Source organism: Rhamphochromis longiceps, linkage group LG20 (assembly GCF_057381845.1).
Source record: "Rhamphochromis longiceps isolate RC_006_pf linkage group LG20, R_longiceps_female_GT1.1, whole genome shotgun sequence".
Taxonomy (NCBI): Eukaryota; Metazoa; Chordata; class Actinopteri; order Cichliformes; family Cichlidae; genus Rhamphochromis; species Rhamphochromis longiceps.
Window position 1 is genome coordinate 835,837 of NC_140576.1, and position 27,240 is coordinate 863,076.

Consider the following 27,240-nt stretch of genomic DNA (forward strand, 5'->3'; position numbering starts at 1 on the left):
ATGGACCACCTACTGCAAAGTATTCATTAAACTCAATGGAACACCGGAACAAGCCAAAGTGTTGGTCATCAGAAATATGGAAGAGCTGGACAAATACTGAGGTCAACTTACTCTGGAGGTATGAATACACATGTGACGTGACACACAACACAACACATGGCACAGTCCAAAAGAACTTCATCTGCATACAGCAACAATATCAACATAACTCATTGGAATTCTCTTTATGATAATCTGGAACTGAGAACATTTCGATACACAGACCATAATGTTCTAGACTTAGAAAAGGATATAGACCCGGAAAATAATTTCTTCTACAACATCAGCTGTAACTGCTGCTACTTCACTGATGAACAGTTTAAGCACACCATCAACATGGAAAATAAATTATCAATAATCCATTTTAATAGCAGAAGTCTGTATGCCAACTTCAACAATATAAAGGAATATCTAAATGAGTTGACAAATCCATTTGGAATTATTGCCATTTCTGAAACATGGATCAATGCGGAGAAAGGAATGGACTTTGGACTGGAGGGATATGAAGTGAATTTTGTAAATAGAAGGAACAAGAGTGGAGGGGGAGTAGCTGTGTATGTGGATAAAAACCTAAACTACAAGGTGGTAGAAAGTATGACAACTGTAATTGATAATTTACTAGAATGTATAACAATTGAAATTTATAAGGAAAAAGAAAAAAATGTAATAATTAGCTGTATATATAGAACACCTGGCTCTAGTATTCAAGTATTTAATGACTTCATAGAGGAAATATTCTCTAAAACAAATCAAAAAGTTATGTTTATCTGTGGTGATTTTAATATTGACCTGTTGAATCCAAAAAAGCATAAAATGAGCGACGGATTCCTAAACACTATGTACAGTTTGAGTTTACATCCTAAAATAACCAGGCCTAGCAGAATTACACCACATTGTGCCACCTTACTTGATAATATTTTCACTAACAATATGGAAAACAACATTGTGAGCGGAATATTAATTAATGACATCAGTGATCACCTACCAGTTTTTGCAGTTTATGACACTAATTATAAGAAAAATCAGCATGAAGAACAACTGAGATACAGACGTGTAAGGACGGAAGAAACTATGACTGCATTTAAGAACGATCTATTAAATCAGGACTGGGACAAGGTGTACAAAGAAGCTGATATTGATATTGCATATGGCATATTTTTAAGAATATTCATGGAGTTGTACGATAAAAACTGTCCAACAATAAAATACAACAGAAAGCACAAATATTCAGATAGACCATGGCTCACTAAGGGTTTACAAAATGCATGTAAAAAGAAAAATACACTCTATAGGGAATACCTAAAACAAAGAACAAAAGAAGCTGAAAATAAATATAAAAAATACAAAAATAAGTTGACCAATATTATACGTGTATGTAGAAAGGAGTATTATAGTAAAATATTGAACAACAATAAACATAATATGAAAGGAATATGGGATGTTTTAAACGGTATCATTAAAAATAATTCTGGACAACAAAGTTATCCACAATACTTTATCGATAATGGCAATATTATGGAAAACACTGCTGATAAGGTCAACAGCTTTAATCATTATTTTGTAAATATTGGACCAAAACTGGCAGAACAAATTCCTGAGTCACTGCCATCAGTAGACTGTAGTGAAAACCTGATTGATAGGAACCCTAACTCAATGTTCCTCACATCAGTGGAGGAAAAAGAAATAATTGACATTGTACACATGTGTAAGTATAAAACATCCACTGATTGTAATGATATTGACATGAAAATCGTCAAGAAGGTCATTGAAGGAATTGTAGGACCTCTAACATATATTTGCAACTTATCATTTCAGACGGGAAAAGTGCCAAACAACATGAAAATAGCTAAAGTTGTGCCGCTGTATAAAACCGGGGACAGACGCCACTTCACAAATTACAGGCCTGTTTCTTTACTACCACAATTCTCCAAAATCCTAGAAAACCTGTTTAATAAACGATTAGACAAATTCTTAGATAAATATAAATTACTCTCTGACAGTCAATATGGATTCAGATCAAAAAGATCAACATCTCTGGCATTAATCGAATCAGTTGAGGAGATTACGAATGCTATAGATCAGAAACAGTATGCAGCTGGAGTATTTCTGGATCTCAAGAAAGCATTCGACACAATCAATCATGACATATTAATTAATAAACTGGAACGGTATGGGATTAGGGGGGTTGTACTGCAATGGGTGAAAAATTATTTAAGTGACCGGAAACAATTTGTGAAGCTGGGTGTCCATTCCTCATCATGCTTGGACATTGCTTGTGGTGTTCCACAAGGCTCTGTACTGGGTCCAAAATTATTTATTATTTATATAAATGATATTTGTAAGGCATCTGATATATTAAAATTAGTATTATTTGCAGATGACACAAATATTTTTTGTTCTGGGGGGAATCTAAAGGAGCTGCTGGATACAATTACTTCAGAAATGTGCAAAATTAAAAAATGGTTTAACAGGAACAAACTATCGCTAAATCTAAGTAAAACTAAAATTATCTTATTTGGGAATTCCCTTAGAAATGCACAAGTGCAGATTCATGTAGATGGTGTGGAAATTGAAAGAGTACTTGAACATAAGTTTCTTGGTGTGATTATAGATGATAAATTAAACTGGAAGTCTCATATAAATCATATACATAACAAAATTTCAAGAAGTGTCTCAATCTTGAGTAAAGTAAAACACATTCTGGACCACAAATCACTCCACATTCTCTATTGTTCCCTGATTGCACCGTATTTGAATTACTGTGCAGAGGTTTGGGGCAATACTTACAAATGTTCGCTATCATCAATCTTTATATTACAAAAAAGGGCCATAAGGATAATCCATAAAACTGGTTACAGAGATCATACAAATCCACTATTCTTAAAATCAAAAATTCTAAAATTCACAGATCTGGTTCATTTTCTCACAGCACAAATTATATATAAAGCAATAAATAACCTGCTTCCTGACAATATTCTAAAATGTTTTCTAAAAGGGAACGGGGATACAATTTGAGGGGGGAATTAAATTTAAAACATCCTCGTATCCGTACAACATTAAAAAGTTTTTGCATCTCTGTGTGTGGAGTGAAGCTGTGGAACAGACTAAGTAAAGATATGAAGCAATGTCCAAGCATGGCGCAGTTTAAAAAGCGGTTTAAGGATATGGTTTTTACAGGGTACAGGGAAAAGGTAGAGATTTGATAGGGTGTTCTTGTCTAATATTTTCATGTGTGTGCGCATGCACGGGTTTGTTGGTATGGGTATATATGTATGTGTATATGTATGTATGTATGTATATATATATATATATGTGTATATGTATATGTATATATATGTATATGTGTATGTGTGTATTATGTATGTGTGTATATATATATATATATATATATATATAAAAAAAAACACCCAGCACGCCCCTGCGGGCGGTTTATCCTTCAAGCTCGGGTCCTCTACCAGAGGCCTGGGAGCTTGAGGGTCCTGCGCAGTATCTTAGCTGTTCCCAGGACTGCGCTCTTCTGGACAGAGATCTCCGATGTTATCTCCGTATTATATATTATATGTATATATATATATATATATATATATATATATATATATATATATATATTAAATATATATAAAATTGTAGGTTGTGTATCCTTCAGGTGTTAATGGGGTTATTGAAAATGTGTATATGTGCGTATGTGTGTATATACGTAGGTATGGATAGATAGAAACATATATGTGTATATATTTAAAAAAAAAAAAAAAATTACACATAACATATAATGTAATTACAAGGAGGTATTTCTGTAGTCTATTGATACTAGATAGTGGAAAAGGGGTGGGATTAAATAAGCTTATGCTTCTTCCTGCTCCTTTTTGAACATGGACGTTATTTGGAGTTGTGGTTGCTCGTTTTCCTTTTGTTTGCTTTGTTCATTTGTCTCTTTTAATTCTATTTTTTTTTTATACTTTTTCAACATGTTCAAAATAAAGATTCAATCAATCAATCAATCAATTCCACTATTCATTCACTCTCACATTCACACACTGGTGGAGGCTACAGCTGCCCTGGGGCAGACTGACAGAGGCGAGGCTGCCATATCGCACCATCGGCCCCTCTGGCCAACACCAGTAGGTGGTAGGGTGAAGTGTCTTGCCCAAGGACACAACGACCAGGACAGAGAGCCCAGGGATCGAACCGGCGACCTTCCGGTTACAGATGCGATTCCCCCTGAGCCACGGTCAACAGAAAGAAGGCCTTTAAATTACAGGGCTGCTACTATGTCCCGCAGCATTACTGGAGTTATCTGAAAACACATTATGTTCCAACACAACAAGTTAATGCTGGAGGACCTGCTCATGTCCACTAGGATTGAAGCACATCAGCTAGTGATAATTGCATACTATGGTGTGACTTGCTTTGAGCACAAAGTTTTCTGTTTTCAAGGCTTCTGAAAAGAATAAAGTGCATGTGTGACTAAAGATAATGACCTTATTTACAATCCCAAGAGTACATGTAATAAAATAGTGAAATCAATGTTGTTATGTCAAACCTTTTGCAATCAACACAGATTTTTCCATACAATCATTACTCTATTTTTCAATCTTTATTGTTGTCCTACCACTCACAGTTACACCTCATTGTTCTGCACACCCAGCTTTGCTTTCCTCTCTTCAACAGACACACAACATCTTGCAGGAGCTTTCTTCTCTTCAGGAACTCTCTGCAGGAGGGGGAGATACAGGAGAGGTGGAGGAAGATCTCAGCCTGGGCGTTTACCGTCTTATGTAGTCTGGAAGATGTGTGGATGGTGGGGTGGGTGCAGTTTTCTCTGTGGTGGGGTTGGGTGGACTGTCCAGGGCTCTGTGGAGCCGGGGGGCGCTACTGCACTGGGCCCCGGTCTGATGGGCCTGGGCCCCCCTTCCCTGGCGGGTCGCGGAGGGTGGGAGTGCCTACTGGGGTCAGCGGGGGAGCTGGCCCCAGGGAGGGGTTACCTGCCCCTCCCTTCCTTCCCTCCCCATCTCCAGCTGCCTCCCTCTTCCCGCTCCACCACAACCACCCACACATGCAGGGCCTTGGAGTGGGGGTATGTCACCAGGGTGCAGAGGAGGCTACCCCCCCCCCCCCCCCATCCCCTTCTGGCTGCCTCTGCCTCAATTTTATCCCACAACTTAGACATTCACATTATTCACACTCTCATTACACATACATATAGGATCTTGGGGGTGGGCACAATCACGGAGTCCAAATCACCATCAGGGTGTATACCTCACCCCTGACGTCGTTGCCCACCTCTCAATTTTAAATACACTTAGTCATTGAGGGCTAGCAGGAGGGACCATGCGCTTACCTGCTGCTCTCTGGCAGGTAGCTCCATGCCCTCCTGGGTTTTAATTGCACCTTAGAACACACATGCATCAACACTACAATGAGCGGGTGGAGGGAGGTTTGGAGTCTTCTCCCACCCCCATTCTCTGCGGCCTGCTGGAGCGGGAGGGCTAGTAGGAGGAGTTGGCCGTCCGACTGCGGTCTGGAGTGTGGGGCCTCCCTGCTGCTGCGGAGTCGGGGCGGTCTGCCTCTCCCCACCGCAGGGAAAAGGGTAACACCACCTGGGTCTGGGTGCAATTCCCCCCTCCAGGGGCAAGGGTACCTAGACCCGGTTTGTAGAGTACGCTTGGGGAGTGTGATCGTGTGTACAGCGTCTCTTTATGTCTGTCTCCACGTTGGTTGAGTGTGGAGTGAGTGCATATGAGAGCATGAGGGTGGGAATGGATGTTTGTGTCTGTGTGTGCCTGTATGTCTGTGTCTATATGTCAGGTTGGGTATCAGACGCCACCTCTCTGGGGACATCTCAGGCCCTCCAAGGTTTGGAGGCCTATCTCCACCCACCACCACTTCCCCTGCCGGTGGCGGACTCCCTCAGGTGTCGGTGTGTTGGTGGTTCTTTGTGTCTGGGGGTGGGCGTCCGGGTACACACCGGCTCACTCCTTGGCGGCCGCTTGTCGGGGCCTGGGGCCTGGGGCTCGCTCGGGCCCCTTTGGAGGTGGGGTGCCCCCGGCCTCTCGGCCTGGGGCTCGGTCACTCAGGCGCAGCTGGGGGCCGGCGGAGCTCACGGGCGCGTCACTGCAACTCCCCCTGACTTCTGCTCCGCGGCTGCTGAGTGAGCCCTCATCTGGGACTCTCCTCAGCTCTTACTGGGACAGTGGCGCGGCTGCCCCTCTGTTGGTCTTCCATGGTCTCTTGTGTTCTGGGGGCCTCTGGATGTCTGGAGTTTTGATCTCCTCCATACCCGCTTCACACCCTGGAGGACGGGGCTGTGGCCCCCCCACACTCCCTAGCAGATCATTACATGGAGAAACCTTTGGAATGCAAGCATGCTGATCCACACAGGTATGCACACATGGGTATTCACAGACGCGGACTAAAGCTTTCTTGGCTGCTGCCTCAAAGCACACTGTGCGCTGTCTATCTTGCGTGCTGCACAATATCGTTTATTATTTAGTAAATATTGATATCTATGACTAGCTAGTTTATTGTGATGGTGCTTTGTTTTCTCTATTATTATGTTGCTCTTTGTTGTTTGCTGTCTCCTCTGTTTGTTTGTTTGTTTGTTTGTTTGTTTTTTTTTCTCCATACAGGTGACCCAGGAGTTCTTTTTTTTTTTTTCTCTCTCTTCCCCCCCCTTCTCACCGTCTCTTCTCCCCTTTGGTTTTCTTTCTTTCTCTCCCCCTCTTTCTCTCATTCATTCCCCCTGTCCTATTTATTAAAAAAAAAAAAAAAAAATGACAAAGGATGAACTGAAGCTCTGCCATCACGTAATGTCGCATACTGCTGTTTCTGATGTCATTTAAAAAAAAAAAAAAAAAGGAAAAAAAAAAAAAAGACACACAACAAAGTACCTAAAGGTTTAGTACTAAACTCTGCTACAACTGCTACATCAAGGCCTAAAAAAATAGACGAGCAAACCTGCATGTAGACACAAACAACTACATACAAAGAGAACTTGATAAATGAAATGTGTAAAAAAGGGCGGCTGTCACACTAACAATGCTTCTGTCTGCTTGGAGGTCATCATTTAAAGACTGCAGACATAATACTGGATGTGTTGGTATCTATGATTGCCATTTCATTGTGGTAAAGTGTGAAGTGATTAATGAGGGGGAAAACTTCACTCCACAGTAATTCTGAACCCCAATCCCCCAAATCCCAGCTCATTTTACGCGTCACCAGAGCACACTTCAACTTGGCCAACTCGCTCATAATCTCACAGCTGTTTGGATGCCCCGCCTTTGTTACACACATACACACACAGACGTGCACAAAGTGAATGCTTACACTCAAAACATCTGTGGACAGACATGACTATATGAACAAAACTTTAGCAAGAACGTGTGATTTTTACTGATTACTGATTGTATGTTAACGACTCATGTCGGCGCCCCAAAACACTAAACAAGATAATGATGTTCTTTTAACAAAGCTAGAAAAATTCATATGAGAAAAAAGAAAGAAGAATATAAAAAAAGCATCCTTGTGTGTTTTGTTAGCCTCTGCATGCTTGTCTCACTACAAGTGGATGAGTCTGGTTTGATGAACAAAAGAGACTCAGAGAAGCTCGTGAATACGTGTGTTTGAGCATGTGTGTCTGTGTGTGTGAAGGACAACGAGACCAGTGAGTCCAATTTGCAGTCTAGTGAATGTACTAAACCACTAAAACGAGCAAAAAGAAGAAAACTGGGGTTAAAACAACAAACAAAAAAACTGTGTCGATGTTTGAAAAAGGCCATGAAAATAAGTAAAGGGTAGACGAAGCTCAAGGCACCATTACTATCAATTTAAACACTCGTCCTGTTGTTTCTTTCATTCTGTCATCCTTAAAGACTTGGTAACAACATTCAATACACAGCAGTAGATGTCAAAATCAACAGGTAACAGCCTCCATTCAGGCTGTGCAGAAAAACTCCCCAAATCTTCTCGTGTATTTTGCTAGTGAGAGCCACCCAGACCAGCTAGTACAACTTAATCTTTGGGGCTTTTTGGAGTTTTCTTGTAAACAAACCATTTTCAAATTCACTGTTAGTCAGCAAAACTCAATGTGTGCATCTCGAGATCTAACAACCACTTTTCCTTTCTTACTGGAAAATGCATTTTTGAAAGCATTTCAAAACATGCAGCACTGACGTTCACGTTCACTAGCCTGGACCCTTTTTCCTCTTAATATTTAATAGTACATTGCTGCGTGGTTAAAAGTAGAATATATAATACTGTCTATAAGAGCGGACACACCGTCTGCATAATGAACTCTTTATACACTCCATGCTTGAAAAATATTTTATATGTAAGAGTTTTTGGTGTTTTGCAGTATGACTGAATTTACCAATATATCAACGTCATCCCTCAGAAAATAACATTTTAACTCTGATATGAAACATTTGCATTGCTTTTTGGACATTTCGAAACGCAGGCGATTTAATAACCTGCCGGACGAAGACCTTGGTAAATTGTTAAATTAAATCCCAGGACAGAGAAATGCAATTGGGAATTGATTGTCCTTAGGATGGAGTGCACTTTGGGCATGTTTGTGCTTTCAGGTGGTTGCGTGTGTTCTTTAATGGGAAAGTACGAGCATGTTTTCTCCTAAAATATTTTCACCAGAACAGACGTCTCGCACTGTCATCATTTAACATAAAGGGCCACAGATTCCCCAAAGCCATGTTTGTAATTACAGTGAACATGGCTCAGGGAAGAGGAGGAGACAGGAGGTGAGAACACGAGTAGAGCTGAGGTGAGGAGAGGAAAGAGAGAAGTGGAAGGGCCTCAGGCTGTCACGTAGTTGTGGCTAATTCTGTTTGTTGCCATCATGTCACTGAGGCACTATTGAGTGTGTCTGTCTGAAGAAATGGGAGAAGAAGAGAGAGGGGTTGAGAAACTGTTTGAAACAATTGCAGCTTGACAGATGTTGCATTCTGCTCCCTGTGAAACACTCTGTATACTTAAGTAGGGGACAGAGGCGCCAGCCGAAATCCACAGCAGGAAATCACTGCTGGATCACAGGATCTCTCAGGAAACGCCAAGCCATTGCTGTGCCCCCCTCCTCTTATATTCTCCCTTGTATGCCAGCCGACAAATTGTTCCCTCAAAAGAAGAGCGCTGGCCGGAGATGAAGTGGAACAATTAATTTCACGCTTGTCCTCCTTGCCTCAAAAGCATGTTGGTCTGAGTCCTGTGTCTGGTGGCAAAGAGACACTCGCCAGAGATTGTAAAACACACACACACACACACACACACACACACACACACACACACACACACACACACACACAGATAATGTAGGTAAACTGTAAATTCCAATCAAACACACATTAGTGAAAGAGATCTTTTTAAAGATCTTTTAAAAAGGCATGGATCATAAACTCCTCTTGGCTGGCTACCGCACCTTCCCTGCTGCCCCGCTTGCCGTAACCCAATCTATCAGTGGAGGCGAATGGAGAATTAATCATTACATGGACATGTCTCAAAATTCGATCAATACACTTTGAACGAATGGGGAGGAATGTGAAAACACATGCATGCAACCACAGCCTTGACAGACCACTCAGTCATATAGTGAGACGAGAGCAGGGCCTAAAAGGAAGCAGATAAGCAGCTGGAAACAGCTATCATGCACAGTGGCTGTTTGGCTCCTCAACTTTCAGCACATGGCACAGCACCCAGTAAGAAGCTGAAAATGCAGTGGCAAACCAACTGGAGATTTTTATTATTTTGGGGGGTTAGAAAGTAAAGATCGTCATATCTTAGGCCATTAAAGAGGAGATAGACACACAGTAACACACTGTAACTAATAAACTAGAACTGAAGGCTGTTTTGCGTTGGGCTTCATTACAATGTTTCAAATTCTGGTATTTTGTAGCTATAAATGTTCTGTTATCTCTAAACAGATACTCCTGTTTTTAGACAGACAGACTTTACACAGCGGGGACAACAGGCATAAACTGCACTATTGCACTATTATTATTAATGCAATTATTATTATTCATTCCAAATTGGTTGCTGGAGATGTTTTAGTCATAACTAAAAATGAGATGAAGGAATAATTAAGTGAACTACAATATGTTCATTGTTTCAGGTTTGTTGTGCTTTCCCAGTGTCCTGAGTATAAGAAAAGGGGAAATGGAAGGATAATAGATGAATGCAATGAAAAGGACCAAATGAATAACGTGTTATTTTTGTTTAAACTTTTTGTAAACCTCTTGAATATATGATGAGTGTCTATGTTGCAATGTTTGTGTTGCAAGACAGACACAAAGAAGCCAACATGCAAATATTTCTAGACCTGACTGTACATTTGTTTGTGACAACAAACACATTGCTTTGCTGTAAAAAAATATTACTTACAGAATATATTCATTTTTGTTGTTGTTGTTTTGTTTTTTCCCACAAATCTACCACATCAAACGCAGGCCCCCAGATTTTTTGTTCTGAATTTTTGTTAGAATTTTCTTTTTAAAACTTTGAATTGTACCTTAAATGAGCACTTTAGAAGTAGAGATGATTAATATTGTTTTAAGTGATTCGACATCTATAAAATGCACAGAAAGTTGTCTTGTGTTATTTTTACATATAGCTACTTCAACACAAGCAATCCAGCAGCACCTCCTGACTGTGTGCTGCATTCACACAGTGTTTAAAAGCTGCCTGGAGGCTACTGAGAAGAACAGCTGTACACCAACACAAACACACACATAAGGCCTTATGGCGTAGCTGGTAGAGATGCTCAGGAGTTTGTCCCAGGGTGCACTGCGTCTGTTAGGTATGCACCATTGCCCCGCGTAGTGGGTGCCAAATCTGAGCTCTCTCTAATGACCGACATCTTTCACTGTCCTCACATGCCACACCATTGTGGTGTACCCACAACCTACACACACACACAGAAAAACAGAAGCTCCTGGCTAATCTAAGCCAGCGTGAAAACATATCTGCCCCCAATTTAATGCATTTTTGAAGAAAATGCAGCCTTTGCGTTAAACCGTATAAGTACAAGGATACATAATCTTCACTCTTTTTTGGGAAGCATGATACAGTTCACCAGAAGCACAACGGCACCAGAAGCAGGTCTAATCTGATCACACAAAACTGATTAATAGTCCACCACCTATCTGTACATGCTTGAATTGAGTTGGTTTCAACAAAGTCCTGGAAAATATTTTTCATGCTTAGCAACACATACAATGTGGCCTGCTGCTTCCCAATTCCACTCTCTGTATTTTCACAGCCTCAGATTGATTTCAGCAGCAGCTAGCGTGAAAGTGGAATGAGAGAGCAAAACATTGTGGTGGATATATAAAGGCAATATTCATCCTTGCAAGTGGAGCTTTATTACACTTTCTGGACTGCAGTTTCATTTGAGTTTGCTTTGAAGCCCTCACAAAGAAAAAAAGGGGGGGGGGGGGGGGGTAAATGTACCACATACGGCTGGCAAGAATACTGCTGAGAACCGCAGAACATTTATCAGCAGACACCATGAAGTTGAACTGAACACATAAACATAATGAACAATTTGATGTAAGTGTTGAACATAAGCTAATGATGTTGTACTGTGCTCAAATGACTGGGTTAAACAATATATACAAAGTCTACAAATCACTCCATATTTACAGTAGAAGCACAGAGTCTCCAGTGCCCGAGTCTTTTGCCAGCCTCTAAAACATGCAGCTACCTGGGTTTGAAAGATTTGACAGATTGCAGTTGCAATGGCAAACATCACTGTCACGCTAATGCGACCTAAAGATCTTGTTCCACATCATTTCCCAGGAGCGCACTGGGATGAGATATATGCGCATCACAGAGTAAACTGCTTTTGCTAGCACTGAGATGGTGCCTGCTTTGTGGGCTACATGTGGGCATGCATGACGTCAGTATATCCACAGTGTTAAGGACCATGTAACCAGAATGCCACAAACATTGTTTTAAAACATATTCATCATGTGTTTTTCAGTTCTTGTTTGTCTTAGCTGGCAACACTGTAGCCCATGAACTTCTCACATGGACAATGCTTGCATACAGCGCGGCACCATCTATTTTTTTATATATTTATTCTATCTATATTATTCATCTATTTTATATATATGTTATATATGTTTTTCAATATAACAGCAAATCATTTTAACAAATGAAGCTTTCAAAATTGAATTAAAAAATACTACATAAAAATATCATATAATATTAAGTGTTTTTCATAAGATATTACTCCTCTGTGTGTTGCTACAAGCATCAGCTTTTATTTATAGCATGATATTCAGTTTTGCTGCTCAAATTTGACATAACATCAAGCTGCAGTACAACATGCTAATGTTGCTAGTAATTTCTTTTTTTTGGTTCAGCAAACCTTGGGGACCTTATATAGACACTTCACCTGAACACTTGAAAGGTCTAATAAAGTACAATTAATCTTGTCTGTAAAAATAAGTCCTTTTTTATAACTTCGCTCTGTTTCACTATGGGAATCACATTGGTGTGACCAACTACAGAAGCTCCAGTGACACCACGTCTGTCTATGACAGCCCTGTCGGGCCATGATCAGGGCGCCACCCCCTCTTTGTAACACAGCCGGCCCTCCTTACTCATTCTCCCTTTCTTCTTACTTTGAGCTTCCTCAGCACACCCAGACTAACTTGGTTAGCTGCTTAACAGTTCTCAGGTGTCCTGTAGAAGAGTACACTGCCGAATGCAGTTTTCTAGTTCCAGTCTGGATTGTGCTGAGTCCTTCGAAAGAAGTGCACTTATAGTTACGCACTGTGGAACAGCAATCATGTCAAGGTGAGCTGTTCCAGCAGTTCCTGGTTTAAGTTAACAAGGCAGCTGATGTTTGTGTAACTCGGGCTAACACGTTACAGGGCACTAAACATGCCAACCCCCCGTCCACCACGAGCTGGATGGACATTAAGGAATAAGAGTCCTCACTCTTGCCCCCATTGTTCGAGGACCTCCTCGACCAAAACAATACCCTTGCCCAAGAAATCTCATATCTCTAGCCTAAATGACTATAGACCAGTGGCACTAACCCCGGTGGTGATGAAGTGCTTTGAGAAACTTGTGCGTTACCACATTACAGCAGCCCTACCCAGCAGCCTTGACCCACACCAGTTTGCCTACAGAGCAAACCGATCGACAGAGGACGCCATAGCAACAGCACTCAATGTAGCATTAACACATCTGGAGAGGCAAGGAAGCTATGTGCGTATGCTCTTTGTGGATTATAGCTCGGCATTTAATACCATTCTTCCATACAAACTGGACGCCAAGCTAAAAGACCTAGGGCTTCCTCACAGCACCTGTAAGTGGATCAATAGCTTCCTCACCGACCGCAGACAGAGAGTGAGAGTGGGATGTTACACATCTCCAGCCCTAAATCTAAGCACTGGGTCGCCACAGGGCTGCGTGCTTAGTCCACTGCTCTACTCGTTTTATACACACGACTGCACCCCCGCCCACCAGAGCAACACCATTGTAAAGTTCGCAGATGACACTACTGTGGTGGGGCTCATATCTGGGGGAGATGAGTCTGCCTACAGAGATGAGGTGGAGCGGCTGTCTTCATGGTGCAAGGATAACAACCTTCTCCTAAACACGAAAAAGACCAAAGAACTCATAATTGACTACAGAAGACACAAGACAGAAATCCAACCACTAATCATCAGCGACGACTGTGTGGAGAGGGTGGCAGACTTCCGCTTCCTGGGAGTCAGCATAGAGGGAAACCTATCCTGGAGTGTGAATACCTCTGAGCTACTGAAAAAGACACAACAGAGACTGTACTTTCTGAGAGTGCTTAGAAAGAACAACATCACACAGAGACTGCTGGTGTCTTTCTACAGAGCCTCCATCGAAAGCATACTAACGTACTGCATAGGCATATGGTACGCTAGCTGCACAGTGGCTCAGAGGAAAGCACTCCAGGGAGTAATCAACGCTGCCCAAAGGACAATCGGCTGCCCTCTCCTCAAACTGAAAGACCTACACAGTTCCCGCTGCCTCAAAAGAGCCCATAACATCATAAAGGACACCTCACACCCTGGACACTCCATGTTCGAACTGCTGCCTTCAGGTAAACGGTATAGAACAACATACACAAGGACTAACAGACTCAAACACAGTTTCTACCCAATTGCAATATCATGTCTCAATGCTACTAAAAGCAGATGACTTTCATTGCCCCTGTTGTCATTTGTGCCCTTGATGTTGGAATGCTTTCAGACATGTTTTGTTGGATGCGCTAACAAATTGATTGAGTGATTGATTGTTTGAGTGATATATCAACTAGGTCGTATGTTGAGTGTCTGTATGGGGCCTTAGGCCTGGATTGCTTGGGTGTATCTACGGTATGAGAATACTGTATTTTATATGTATTTCTATCTTTTATATCCTATCATTATAGTTTTTAAGTATTTAATTATAGTTTTTAAGTATTTATCTTTTGTGATGTTGCACTGACCAGAGACATCTTTCAATTTCACTGTACCTGTGACAATGACAATAAAGAATATTCATTCATTATGAAAAAAGAAAAGAAAAGAATATTCATTCATTCATTCATGGGCAAGCTGGGTGGCGACAACTCTGCCTTCCACAACCTGGAGGACACCAGGAGTCTAGGCCACGAAGTGGAGCCGAAGTTGAATAAATTGGCTACTGCCAAGCTTGATATTCCAAGGCCAACAGCCCAGGATGCTATAAGGGCAGAATGCGACCTGTTTGATGGCAAGAGGCTCCTACTAGCAGCAGCTGTGAGGGGTAGGCAGAGTGGGGCCAGAATGTAGACAGGAGGTCCGCCAGATCAAGGTAGACCTTGCTGCAAGCATTCCTGTGCAGCAGCTGCTGCAAAGAGCAAACCATCACACCCAGAAACAGAAAAAGAAACGTTCAGCCTAGCATGCCAGCAACATTCTGTGTCCCTCCTCTCTTCCCCCCAAAGAGAAGGAAGGTGTTGGAAGGAGTAACCAAATCACTCAGAAGTCCCCAGTTCACCAGCAGCACTCTCTCAGTCCCCATCTCCTCTAGTTCAGGGAGGGAGACTCTTGGACAATTCACACCAAGCTCTCCTAAGCACTTTGTCAGTGTCACCAAGTACAGCCCAGGGTCATCAGACACTTTATTGTGTTTGGGGGGTAACAAAGGAAATAAAGTGTGCATTCCTGTAACCTGGCGGTTTACCAAGGGCAGCCCCCCACCACCAATTTCAAAAGAAAAACAAGAGCAGATCAGAGGCTCTGGTGCCGTGAATCAGCTCACCGGCCTTGGTTTCACAGTGAACCTGGAAAAGAGCTACTTGGAGACCGGATAGTGTACACAGTACCCGGGGTTAAGACTCCATCTCTTATCGCGTCACACTTTCCGAATGGAAGCTCGTATCCTTCAGTCACTGTCTCTCCCTTTTTCAGCTGGGGAAAATAACATGCGATTCAAACTCTGTCTCGGCCTCATGGCCTCGGTAATATTTGATTTGCATTCGGGGCTGCTTATGATGAGGAATTTTCATCGGTGTATCACATCTCTACGGGTGTGCCCTCACCGCCAATCTCGGTCACAGTGTAAAAATAACACCGTTATGTATCGTGACTCTCCGGCCATGGAGGAATCCACCGGCTTTTGGTGACTCTGACCACAGATGCATCCCTGTCAGGTTAGGCTGGAATCATGATGGCTCACATAAATGTGCTGGAGCTCCGCACAGTGCTCATTGAAGCACTTTCTGCCATGTCTCCGGGGGCAACATGTTTTAGTGAAAACAGACAACTCCACAGTTGCCGTAGCACATGGCTCTTCACCTTTTTAAGCCACTCACGTGCCAGGTATTCTGTACACACTGTTCGGAGAATGGAGACTGCACCTGCAGGTTATGGAGCAGATATGGCAGAGATAGAGCCAGGCTTCCGTAGATCTCTAAAACACAAACTGTCCAGTGATTTTCTTCCTGTTAGACGCAGATGCCCCGCGGTTCGTGGATCCGCTGGCCCACCCATGGCCAAACACACTGCATTATGCTTTCCCCTGCTCAGCCCGATCTCTCCAGCATTAATCAGAGTGAGGGATCAGGGGCTGTCACTAATTTTAATAGCTCCACAGTGGCCATCCAAACACTGGATAGCAGAATCATTCAGCTTCTAACGGATGAGCCAAGGCCACTCCCAATCACAGGGGTTTCTGTCTTAGGTGCACAGGGAGATACACCATCCTCACCCACACCAGGTTGAAGTTTCTCTTAAAACTGCTCCGCTGTTGGCTCTAACCACAGCCAAGCGAGTTAATGAATTACAGACTCATTCAATTTAACTCTCTTGTTTGCACATGGATCCTGGATTCACTAAAGCATGTTTGAGACCCAACCCAACCTTTGGTGATGGATATATCATCCCGGTGATCCACAGCAGAGCTGCTAGCATTTCCCACCATCCTGGGTTTTACACGGAGATGTGTCAGTCCAATTGCTGCAAATTTCCGCCAGCAAGCTCGACTACAGACATTTGTGTGTTTTAATAAGCTGGATGTTGCTGCACTGTCATCCCTGGCTCAGGCATTGCTGGAATCTAGTGCCTCGGGTCCAGGATCTGAGATCCTCGAGTAGTGCCGGAGCATAGCTTCAGAGGGCTGGCACAATCTTGGAGTGAGCTACATCTCCCATAGTGAGAAAAAGAGTGTTCTTTGATAGCAGAGTGAGGTGTTTCACCAACACTTCCCTCCCTGCTTGAGCACTGCTTAGAATGAGGAGGGGCTGGTTGGCTGTGTTAGGATGAACATGGACAGATATGGTGTCATATGAGCTTCTGTAGTTGGTCACGCCAAGGCAGTTCCCATAGTGATACACCTCACTCTGTCATCAAAGAACCAGGAATTGTGTTCAGTAACACAAAATTGTTTAGCAAGATAGAACAAAACAACGATGACCTACCAAATGCCTGCAAAGTTTTGATTCTGATAGCCTGCAAATATTAACTTTAAATATTAACTTTTTAAAGACATGCGAATTTCAGGTAGCTTGATTATGAAATAATTAGATTATTTCATATTTAAGCCACATTAATACAACTAGTATTTAAAAGCTTCTGATAAGGTTTACAAAATAGCCACTTGGTAAGTGTACAAACAAGTCTAACTTTCCTCCGAGCACATCTAACAGTGCTGCACCATCAGTTCAGCATCAAGGTGTTCGACGGTATATTTGGCTATTTGTTCATGACAGCATTACCTTTTATTTGCAAACAAGCAAACAGATAACAGTAGAGAGAAAATATGGTCATCATAGCCCTCAGAAAGTTTCAAAAATGGCAAATAAATTCACAACAAAACATTTTGTCATATTAAAAAGATACATCACACACAGCATTGATTTCAACACACATTTATTCTGAAAGTGATCATTATTATTGACATCATTGATTTGATCCAGTGTCTAACATCTGGTCTAATCAGCTGTCTCATAGCTTATTGCATCGTCTTAATTTCATCACAAACTCTCACACCTAGCAATGGAATTTAAATTCTCACTTTATGGATGTGGTGCTGCAGTCTGAGGTACTTAGTTGTGCTCTATATTATTCTGATGCCTTCTGTCTTTGTTCCATGCCAAACAACACCATGTAATCAATACAGGTCAGGATTGATTGATACTGATCCCCAGTGTCCTATGCAAGTAATCGTTCGTCACTGCTTGCTGCTCAGCATTGCCTCTATGCCATCCGCACATTAGGCACTGCTAATTTACTGTAGTCATTTAATGTATGCGTCACTATTACTGTTCCGTTACACTAACACACAGGGGTTTTAGTATGCATATCAGACAAGATCTGTTAATAATACTCATGTGTGTTGCTACATTGCTATTCAGTTACAACTGTACTCCTCCACCCTGCGTTGTGTGCATGTGTTAGTTGCTTGCAAGTGCAGGTGAAGGTCATGATGAGGAGGGGCCACTGCTGTCCCACTGAGCCGGAGTTGGCAGCGCTCTTACAGTCTATAAGAAGTGTTGTACAAACAGGGCGTGTTGAAGGACTCCATAGAGCACAGTAAAACTAAATGTGTTTATGTGGGTGTGTGTAAGTTCGCACAGCTGAAGTAGAAGCAAAAGGGTGACTTGGGACAAAAGCTGTCAGCAAGAGCACCGAGTGCAGGGCGTTGTGCTACAGCCAGCGGAACTATTTTTGCGGGTGTGGGCTTAACACTTGCTCCGAACACTGCGGTGTCCCAAGATCGGCTTCCATGTATTCTGTAGTGCTGTAGCTGCATCCTATCCATTATTAAAGCAGAGGGATGGAGGGAGTCAAGAGACTTTGAGAGAAAAGGCGAGAGGGAAGGAGAGAAGATTAACTGAGGGAGATGCAAAGAAGTGCATAAACGCATGGGTGAAAATATTGACAAAGGAAAGAGTTGACAGAAAGGTGAAAGCCACAAAAGTGAAAGAAAGAAAGAAAGTATAATGAATACGTAGAATGACCTGAGCATGCAGCAGTTTAGGACACATAGACACATACGTGGAGGGATTTGTGATTGATGGCGCAGCTATAATGACAACGATGTTCATTTTCCTATTGACAGCATTTCTTTATAAGAGCAATCCTTACCTACAGCATGCAGGGTGGATCCAGACAAAAGGCTATGTGATTGATGTCGACAGCTGCAAATCACAGACAGTCCTTCACACGGTGCTGCGCGCCTTAATGTGCTTAATAGTACTAGTTCCACCCCTTTACCAAGTTGGCTAATCTTTACTCTCTGTATGCAGTTGAGTCTGGTGCACGCCAGGTGAACAATCTGTCATAATTACACAAATCTGTGTGTGTGTTCATTAATGTCCTGTGCAGCCACAGTGAGATCCTCTTTATCTGCAGGGCAACAGAGGCAGAGCTGAGCCGCCGATGACAGTGGATATTTATCTTCAAAGTTCACATTCATCATCCCAGCAGCACCAAGCAAACACTAGGTGTGTATATGTTTGTTTGTCCATCTCTGGCGGAAATGTCAGGAACTGGACACAAAAATTAGCTTCTTTGCAAATGTAAATCAGCAACTAAATCAAATATATATACAGATAAATTTTATAAATCAACTTGGAGAGAATTTGGGGAAAACTCACAAAAACCACACAACAAGCCATCAAAAGGCACTTGACTTTTCTAAGCTCACAAATACAATGTCAGCAGTTTAGCTCTTTAAGAATTTAAGTTCTTTGATCTGGTAGCAAAGGGACCTCACTGCTTGCTCCTGAGCTCTCTACAGTAAAGAAAGGGTGTTTGATTCATAGTGGCTTTCTCAAGCTTTTCTCACCAACAAAGCACTAATTACAGTATGAGTGAGTGGCTGTGTTGGCTAAAGCAGGCCAGCTAGGACATGAAAGGATAGCAGCACAGGCTTCACTCCTGTCAGCTAACGCTGTAATTAACTCTGTGACACGGCATTCCTCTTTCTTTTCCTGCTCTTCCTCTTCCTCGCTTACACACACCTTTACATATCTATCTTTGTGAGGACATTCACAGAGGCTAGTCCTTTAACCTAACCTTAACAATCAGCTGAGGCTGTGGCCAGACTGCAGGGAAATAAAATTCATTTAAGAGGGACTGTCTGTATTATTATTCACAAGTAATTCTAACAGATTTATGAATCCAGACCCTTATTTGCATAGAAAAATGAACCAAGTGAGCATGATTTCTTATAAAGCATTTTTTAAGCTAGTTGCCATATTCAGGTGGGAGGGTCGAGCATATAGTTCAAGTTAATACTAGTTTGGCAACAAAGGTGCATCTGTAGTGTGATGAATGCATTGCACAGACGCAGTTATCTTCTAATTATCTGATAGGGTCACAAATAAAATACTGAAATTCCACTCACTAAAACTATAGCACAGGTTCCTAGGGCATGGTGTCAGTGCAGGAATCTATATACTGTGTCACAGAACTGGATTAAAATAATTAAACAAGTCACCAGCGCTACAGACACGGAGTGCCTCAATTTGGCGCCAATCTCAAGTGGCCATTCAAGGAACAGCAGTTCTTGGCAGTGCGACGTTGGCTTCACTTTCAGCATCTCACACTAATGACTGTGTGTTGCTGTTTTAACATAGAAAGTTAGTAGCTATGGCACTATTCCCTTTATTCCTCATCAGAAGATATCGCTTGTTAGATTGTGTTGTTCCTTCTAGCTTTACCTATACATACTTTTTCCTGTGCCAACGGGCAGTTTATTTTAGCTCAGGATGAGTAGTTTGGAGACAAAATTAGAGAAGCAAGGTGGAGATGATTTGGACATAGGTGAGATGAAGGAGGATGTATAGTGAATATATTGAACAAATTATTATGGATTGAATATGGATTTGCCAGGCATAGGGAAAATCTATGGGACAACAAGACTGTGGCTTCATAACAGGATAAACCAGTGGATGATGTCACTGCAGCTACATCCATTTCTTATACTGTCTATGCCCTGAGCCAATTCTAGTCTTAACCATAACACCAAGCCTTATCCTTCAAAAAGCTGTTTGCAGGGTGTGAAAAAGGGAAAACTGAGGGAAAAGGTCCTCGCTTCTTCTAAAATGCCTTCCCCTGATCTGAAACTCAAACTGGTCCTCACAGGGGTATTCAGACCTGTCCACCCACACACACACACACACATCACTTTCTCACCTCTTGCCATCTAGGAGCAGCGAAGGAGTCAAATTTAGCAAGATCACGCTTTGGTCAATGAGAACAAGTGAGGGTGGGAGAGGGAAGCGAGGAAAGAGATGGGAGGGTTGGGGGAGGTAAGGGAAAGCGGGACAGTCATCAGTACACACCCTTACACACTCCCTTCTCTCACCTCATTGCCAGCCATGCTGAACCAAACCTGACAGCTATTCAATTTTCCCAAAGCTAAATCTAATCTGCAGCCGTCTCCCCCTCACTGACACCGTGTTACACTGGAACGCCTCAGTCATCACCCACCCTTGGCAGCAGACTGGCACCATCATGCATACTTCAACCATAAACACACGCACACACATGCATGCACATAGAAATAGAAAGTCAAATAAAGGGCAAAAAGAGACAAAAATAAAAGTGCTCTTCAAAATAAGTATTTTTTCTTCTGTTTTTTGATAGTCAAGTGAAAACTTACATGAGCCACAATTTTAGAAAAGCTTTAGTCAGGCCACACACCTCAGGACATTTTTCAAAGTTTATAAAACAAGCTGATAATATTCACATATCTAAATGCTGTTTTAAAGCTTTATCTACAAATGTAATTCTGAAGGATAATTACCATGGCCCTTAATTTCTGCAGCTTAATATATAACGTAGTCACAGTTATAGATACTTGTTATTATCCAATGTGTAATTTGGGTGCATTTGCAGAATTTAAAATCTCTCCATAAAATTCCAAAAAGAGAACTATGGCTATTGGAAGACCCGTTGGGTGTATTAAGAATTTCATTCCCACTTTAGCAACAGACCCGCTGCTAACAAAGAGACCGTTTGCTTTGTAAACATAGAAACGTTCATTTATGTATGAAAAAAGGTTCTTCTTCTTTTATTTAAAATGAAAATTACACAACATTTGTAGAATAAATAAAAAATGCTAAATGAAATTTAAATTATATAAGTTATAGTCAGTCATGCTGTCCTCCAAATAAGTAATTAATTTGAAATGAGGGTTTAAAAATATATATTTAAATATACATATATATCGAATCATTTCCATTTCAAAAGCAGGCAATTAGTCGTGCTGTTAAAACTGGTTAGTGTGACTAAAATCTTAATTTGAAATAAAACCAGAATTTTTTCTACAAGTTGTAAAACATCCTTCAGAAGATCCTGATATGGCACCGAATGACATAAATGATCATTTGTGTTTTTATTAATGTGTTCGTTAGATTTCTGAAAGCTTATGTCAAATAAACCGCTTAGTACTGGCTTGTAATACAAGTGTATACAAAGCAGAATTGACCGATGTATGATAGCATTTAATCACATGTCGTATTTGTTTTGTAAATATCAAACTGGAAAGTTTTAATTTCCAAACGTTCTTATTGACAATACTTCACCAAAATAAGGAGATTTAAGAAAAGCTTTGCACGGTGTGCGCTGCTGGGATGGAAACTACAAGATGAACACTGTCACTATATCATATAAACACATATTTCATCTTCCTTGAAGATTAGTCCATCCATCAATTAAATGAATTCTGTTAAGATTGAAATAATCCCAGCAAAACAAATTTTTTGCTGTTTTTTATCCTCCTTAACCTTTTCTCTCGATTTCAGAGAGACACACGTGGAGCACGTTTGACTGGAGAACTTAACAACTATTTTCTTTTTGAGGAGCCACTTAGCTCGGTCTTATTCAACTCAATCTTGAGGATTCTTGTCAACTGACATGCCAGTGCCTTAAACCATTAAGCCCTTCTGTAAGAGTAAATGATGTGGCATCGTTGCATAAAAAAACTATATGTGCACCCACACACAGACACGCACACTCTTCTTCCCCACCCAAGCAAATCGGTTCCAGCGTAGCCTTGTCACACATCATTACACCTTCACGTCACCCTCTGCTCTTTTTCTCTGCGTATGTGCCTCTGTGTGAGAGATGGTGTGTGCATGTGCGACTGAGCACGCTTAACGTACTTTAGGTATGCTAACTTAACGCACACGGTGCAAGCACGTACCCTGTTGCCTACTCCTCGCTCTCAGATTCAGCTTATGCTTTTAAAAATAGGATCGCAGACGTGCATTAGGAAACTTCACACAGCCACAGTGGCAATCCTGCTGCCTGATCATTTTTCTTGTATCTTCCATTACCAAAAGGCTTGAAGTTATTTCAGCCTCGCATAATGTCCCACTTCTCTGATTCCAGAAAGCCATAACATCAGCGAGCTGAAAACTGGTCCAGCCAGCCAACAACACGCACACAGACGCAGCCATCGCAGCCAGCCTGGCTCTTATAGACAGGTTGCTCAATGATACATGAAATTAAAGATCTCAACAAAATAGCAGTGAAGAGGGTAAAACACACAGAGCTAATTCTATCAGTGGGAGATGGTTAATGTGTCTCCAACAGAAATCTCCTTTCCTTTATATCTGTGTGTGCGAATACAGCTACACTGCGCTGAACATGCACCGCTAGTATGCATATGAGAAGATGAGTCGCTAATACTGGATTTGTAACAGACCGAAGGCATTATTGATCATAGCTTTTTTTCTTCTTCACACAAGCACACACACACACACACACACACGTGTCCTGACTGGTATAACCTTGAAACAAGAGCTGTTTCCGATGGATATAGGAAGGGAGCGATGGCGTGGGAAGGGATGACAGATCAGAACCGCAGAAGAAGGACAAAAGAAAAATCTGCTCCCAACTGATTTTATTCCCAACAAATCAGTGTCTTTGCACTAAAGTTGAAATTTCTCAAATGGATTTGAATTGATGAAGCTCAAATCCTTTTGAGAATCATACTAAAAAGTCACCCAAGTCATAAACATATTTAAAAATTATTCTGCTTTTATTCTCACTGAAATTACTGAAAAGATCTATGTGAATTATTTCTGGCAATATTAATTTAGTATACTAGCGTATTTGAATTAGGGCTGTTACTCAGTTAATTAAGCAGGAATTAAGTTAACTGTTTCTAGGCTTTGTACTATTAATTATGATTAACAACACTTGTGCACTTCTGTAGAATATCTCTTATTAAGGAAGATTAAATAGGAAGTCAAATCAAGCATCAAATTAAAGCAGAGTCAACACAAAGGAAGTATCGAATTCAATTAGCGGCATTTTAATTTGACACACAAAGAAGCAGCATGAAGCACAATAGGTGCAACACAAAACTGTTAAAAAACAAAGTGTAAATGCCGCTGAGCACTATTTCCTCTTCATGGTACTTCTGTGCCAGGGTAATTAAGATTAGCGTACTGTTTAGATTATATTCTGTGCAACAAAGTAATTAGGAAACTTTAAAATTTGCAATTTGTCCACTAGAAACTATTTCTTTCTTCGTGCTGGTTTGATGGCGAAGATGGTGCTGAACCGAAAAAGCGGCATGTGTGCGACTCATACAGAAGTATCGTCATTTCCAAGGGAGTTTAGTTACGCTAGGGTCAGAAAGATAACTGAAGAGAGGCTGAGTCCATCTGTCCTCTGCCTGGGGGAAAAACACACGCACGTTTTAGTCTTTTCTCTTCACTACCATCCTCGTCTCAGTGTACAACAGTGTACATGCTTCATTCTTTCTGCTTATTTAAAAGCATATGTGCCCTCAAGGTACATGTGCTCCCTTCTCAGCATTCCTGGACAAAGGCTATTGGACTAGACTGGACACACAACATGGCATAATAGATGGGATGATGTGACTTGTTAGCAAAACTTACAGGTGTGTATGTATGTGTGCATTTACACATCCTGCACATCCTGTGGGACTGTGCATGTGGACACAATTGCATCATAACAGTTTAGTGTGGAAAATGCACTTTCCTGACAAAGTGGTCGCCAAGTCTGTTCTTTGCTCAATTAACCCAGAGGCCTTAATTTGCATTTCATAAAGAGGTCATTACTCTGTAGGAGGGTTATCTTCTTTTTGGAGGCAGAAAAAAAAAAGATGAAAAGGGGGAACAGTTTTTATCCTGTCAAAAAGATAACACCAGTCAGCTGCCTTATAGACACCTCAGCTTCACTACTGGAACTTTAACATTATGCACGCCATACTGTATATAAATGCCACTTGTTTTGCACATATTCAACTCTGTATATTTTATATATTTTATTATTATTATTATTATTATTTTATTTTATTTTTTTACTATTTAATTTGTAAAAATGTGTATACACACACACACACACACGTAGGAAAATATTTAGTATACACATCCAGAAATGCATACACTATTATATATTGTACATATATTTATTAGTTTCAGGTTGGCCATTCTTGTATTTTGCTCGTTTGTGTTGTTGTGTTTGCACATCTCTGTTGCTTGTGGGGCTCGCACACAAGAATTTCACTCGCATGTGCTGTGCCAGTGTGCCTGCACATGTGATGTGACAATAAAAAGTGATTTGATTTTGATTTGATTTATCAGCTGCTGATGAAATCCATGCTGTAGGCCCACGTATAACGATGTGACTGCGCACATGAATATGAAGTGTGTGGCCACGTACGTTGGGCGTGGAACTGTACATGACACACGCGGCTCCCGTTTTCTTTGCTCCACGTCAGACCTCCACCCTGGCCTGTGTGACACCTTACAGCAGGGTGGTCCTTTGCACCCAGCAGAGTCCTGAGATTGTGGCCACATGTGTAGCATTTTGTCTGACTGCCCACTGAGAGGTTAGTTTCAACTTGGCCTTTTATCCACTAATTATCCATTAGCCAGTTTTAACTCAAGCTTCATAAAGTGGTCCTCCATTAGGGAAATTTGCATTCCATCATAACTCGAATCTTGCATTAATGCCACAAAGCAGAGTGGAAGAGCGCCGAAAAGAGATTGCAGAGAGGCATAAAAAGAGGTAAGGGGGTGTTACATGTGTGAGAAATATAGCTTAATGCTTTTTTTCTGACAGTAAACATGAACGCAGTGCTTGAGAAATGACACCTATTTAAATGGCATGTGTTCCGAATATGCTTTTAAATCCATGCTTACACAGTCAAAGTGCATTACTGATTCTCAAGTGGCTAAAAAGCACACATCCTGCCGTTTAAGAGCAGAAAAGTGACATTTCTCTCAACTCGAAAATTACCCAACACCACTCAGTTTCTCTCACAAGCGTTATGTTTCACATCTACCCAACAATTCAAAAAGAAGGTATTTTAAGCTTTTAAATAAACAGTCTGCTGCAGAATCACATCAATGCAGTTTTGGACAAAGTGAAGTTTGTGTACTGGGTATATTCACTCCTCGGTACTTCCCCAAGAATGCAAATCTTTTTTTTAAATAATAAAAAACATATTTACAGTTGTTAAAAGACTCTCTTTTAACAACCTTGTCTTTCTTTTAGTGTTCACAGAAAAGAAAAAACCTACCTAAGATAAACCATCTGGAAATTTGAATATTGTTTAAAGCTTCAAGGGTGTACTTCTGTTTTGACGCCTGAAGAGTTGAGTTCTGTTAATAAACCAGCTCACCTTCTGCAGCAGCTGCGACCCAGAATACTTTGCTGAGATGGACTTCATCTCCCCACCAAACGCTGATGCCCAGAGCTTCACCCTGCGGATATTAAAAAATAGGCACAGTGCAAAGGCCAAACCAGAAATGGGGAAAAAACAAGTTAATAAATAAATAGATTAAAGTGAAGATAAAGTTGTTTGTTATTTATATATATATATATATATAGTGCATTCAAATAAAATAAAAGACTGAAGCGATGAGGACACACTGCCGGGTTTTTTCTTTGTCTTTGTATAAAGTCTTGCTTTGAAACCACTTTGAAACAGCACTTTCGCGTAAAAGGACATCTACTTACACAGACGGAGGGATGCTTTGGTGGGTTCCTCCCACCCCCGTGACCCTGATGCTTAGAGTTGAGAAAAGTAAGAGGAGCCACGTAGACCCAGCACTGAAAAGCACACCGCTCCGATCCACCTGCATCTTGGGCAAAAATAACGCCCCTACGCGCTCAGAGCGAGTTTTGAGCTTATGCTGCCACCGTAGAGATTTTTCCCTCCAGAGAATCCAAATTTTAAAATAAAAATAAGATGGGGAGCTTAAAAGTCACCTGTGCTGACTGACTAAATTATTCATGGTAACATGTCCAGCTGTTCGGCTGGCGTGGGACGCGGCGATGCGCTTTGGCAAACGGCAGAATCTTCAGCTATGTGAGTTATCCAAAGTGCTGCGGTGTGGCCCCGCTGACCGGTGAGGTGCACCCCGCTATGCCGAGCGACGGAAAGTGGAGCTCGTGTTCACCGGCACGGAAAGTCCTCTCGGTCGCTTAGATTGGCCGACCTCAGCCACGGAGAGCACAGAGTGGAGGTTCTGGGGGGAAGCGGGGAGATCATCAAACGATGCAGCGCACAAGAGCACGCCCACTCCAATTGAATGAAGCGACTGGTCTTCTCTCTCACTTTCTCTCTCTCTCCCGCACTCTGGTGCGCGCTCGGAAACGCACACACACACACAGTCTGAGGAAAGGCTACAGAGGATGCCGTTGTTGTTGTTGTTGAATTGCGCCATACTTGGGACTTGCCCCTGTCGTT

At 41.6% G+C, this 27,240-nt stretch overlaps 1 protein-coding gene across 1 annotated transcript in view; it reads right to left on the reverse strand.

The window, feature by feature from the left end:
- The window catches only part of cacna2d3a (calcium channel, voltage-dependent, alpha 2/delta subunit 3a), a 138,927-nt gene extending 111,898 nt beyond the window's left edge, over positions 1-27,029 (reverse strand). The window contains exons 1-2 of the mRNA XM_085393552.1: positions 26,508-27,029; positions 26,170-26,251 (exon numbers count right to left, since the gene is read on the reverse strand). Of these exons, the coding sequence (XP_085249678.1) occupies positions 26,170-26,251; positions 26,508-26,632 (207 nt within the window). The 5' untranslated portion in view covers positions 26,633-27,029. The remainder of the gene's footprint in view (positions 1-26,169; positions 26,252-26,507) is intronic.
- Between the last annotated feature and the right edge of the window lie 211 nt (positions 27,030-27,240).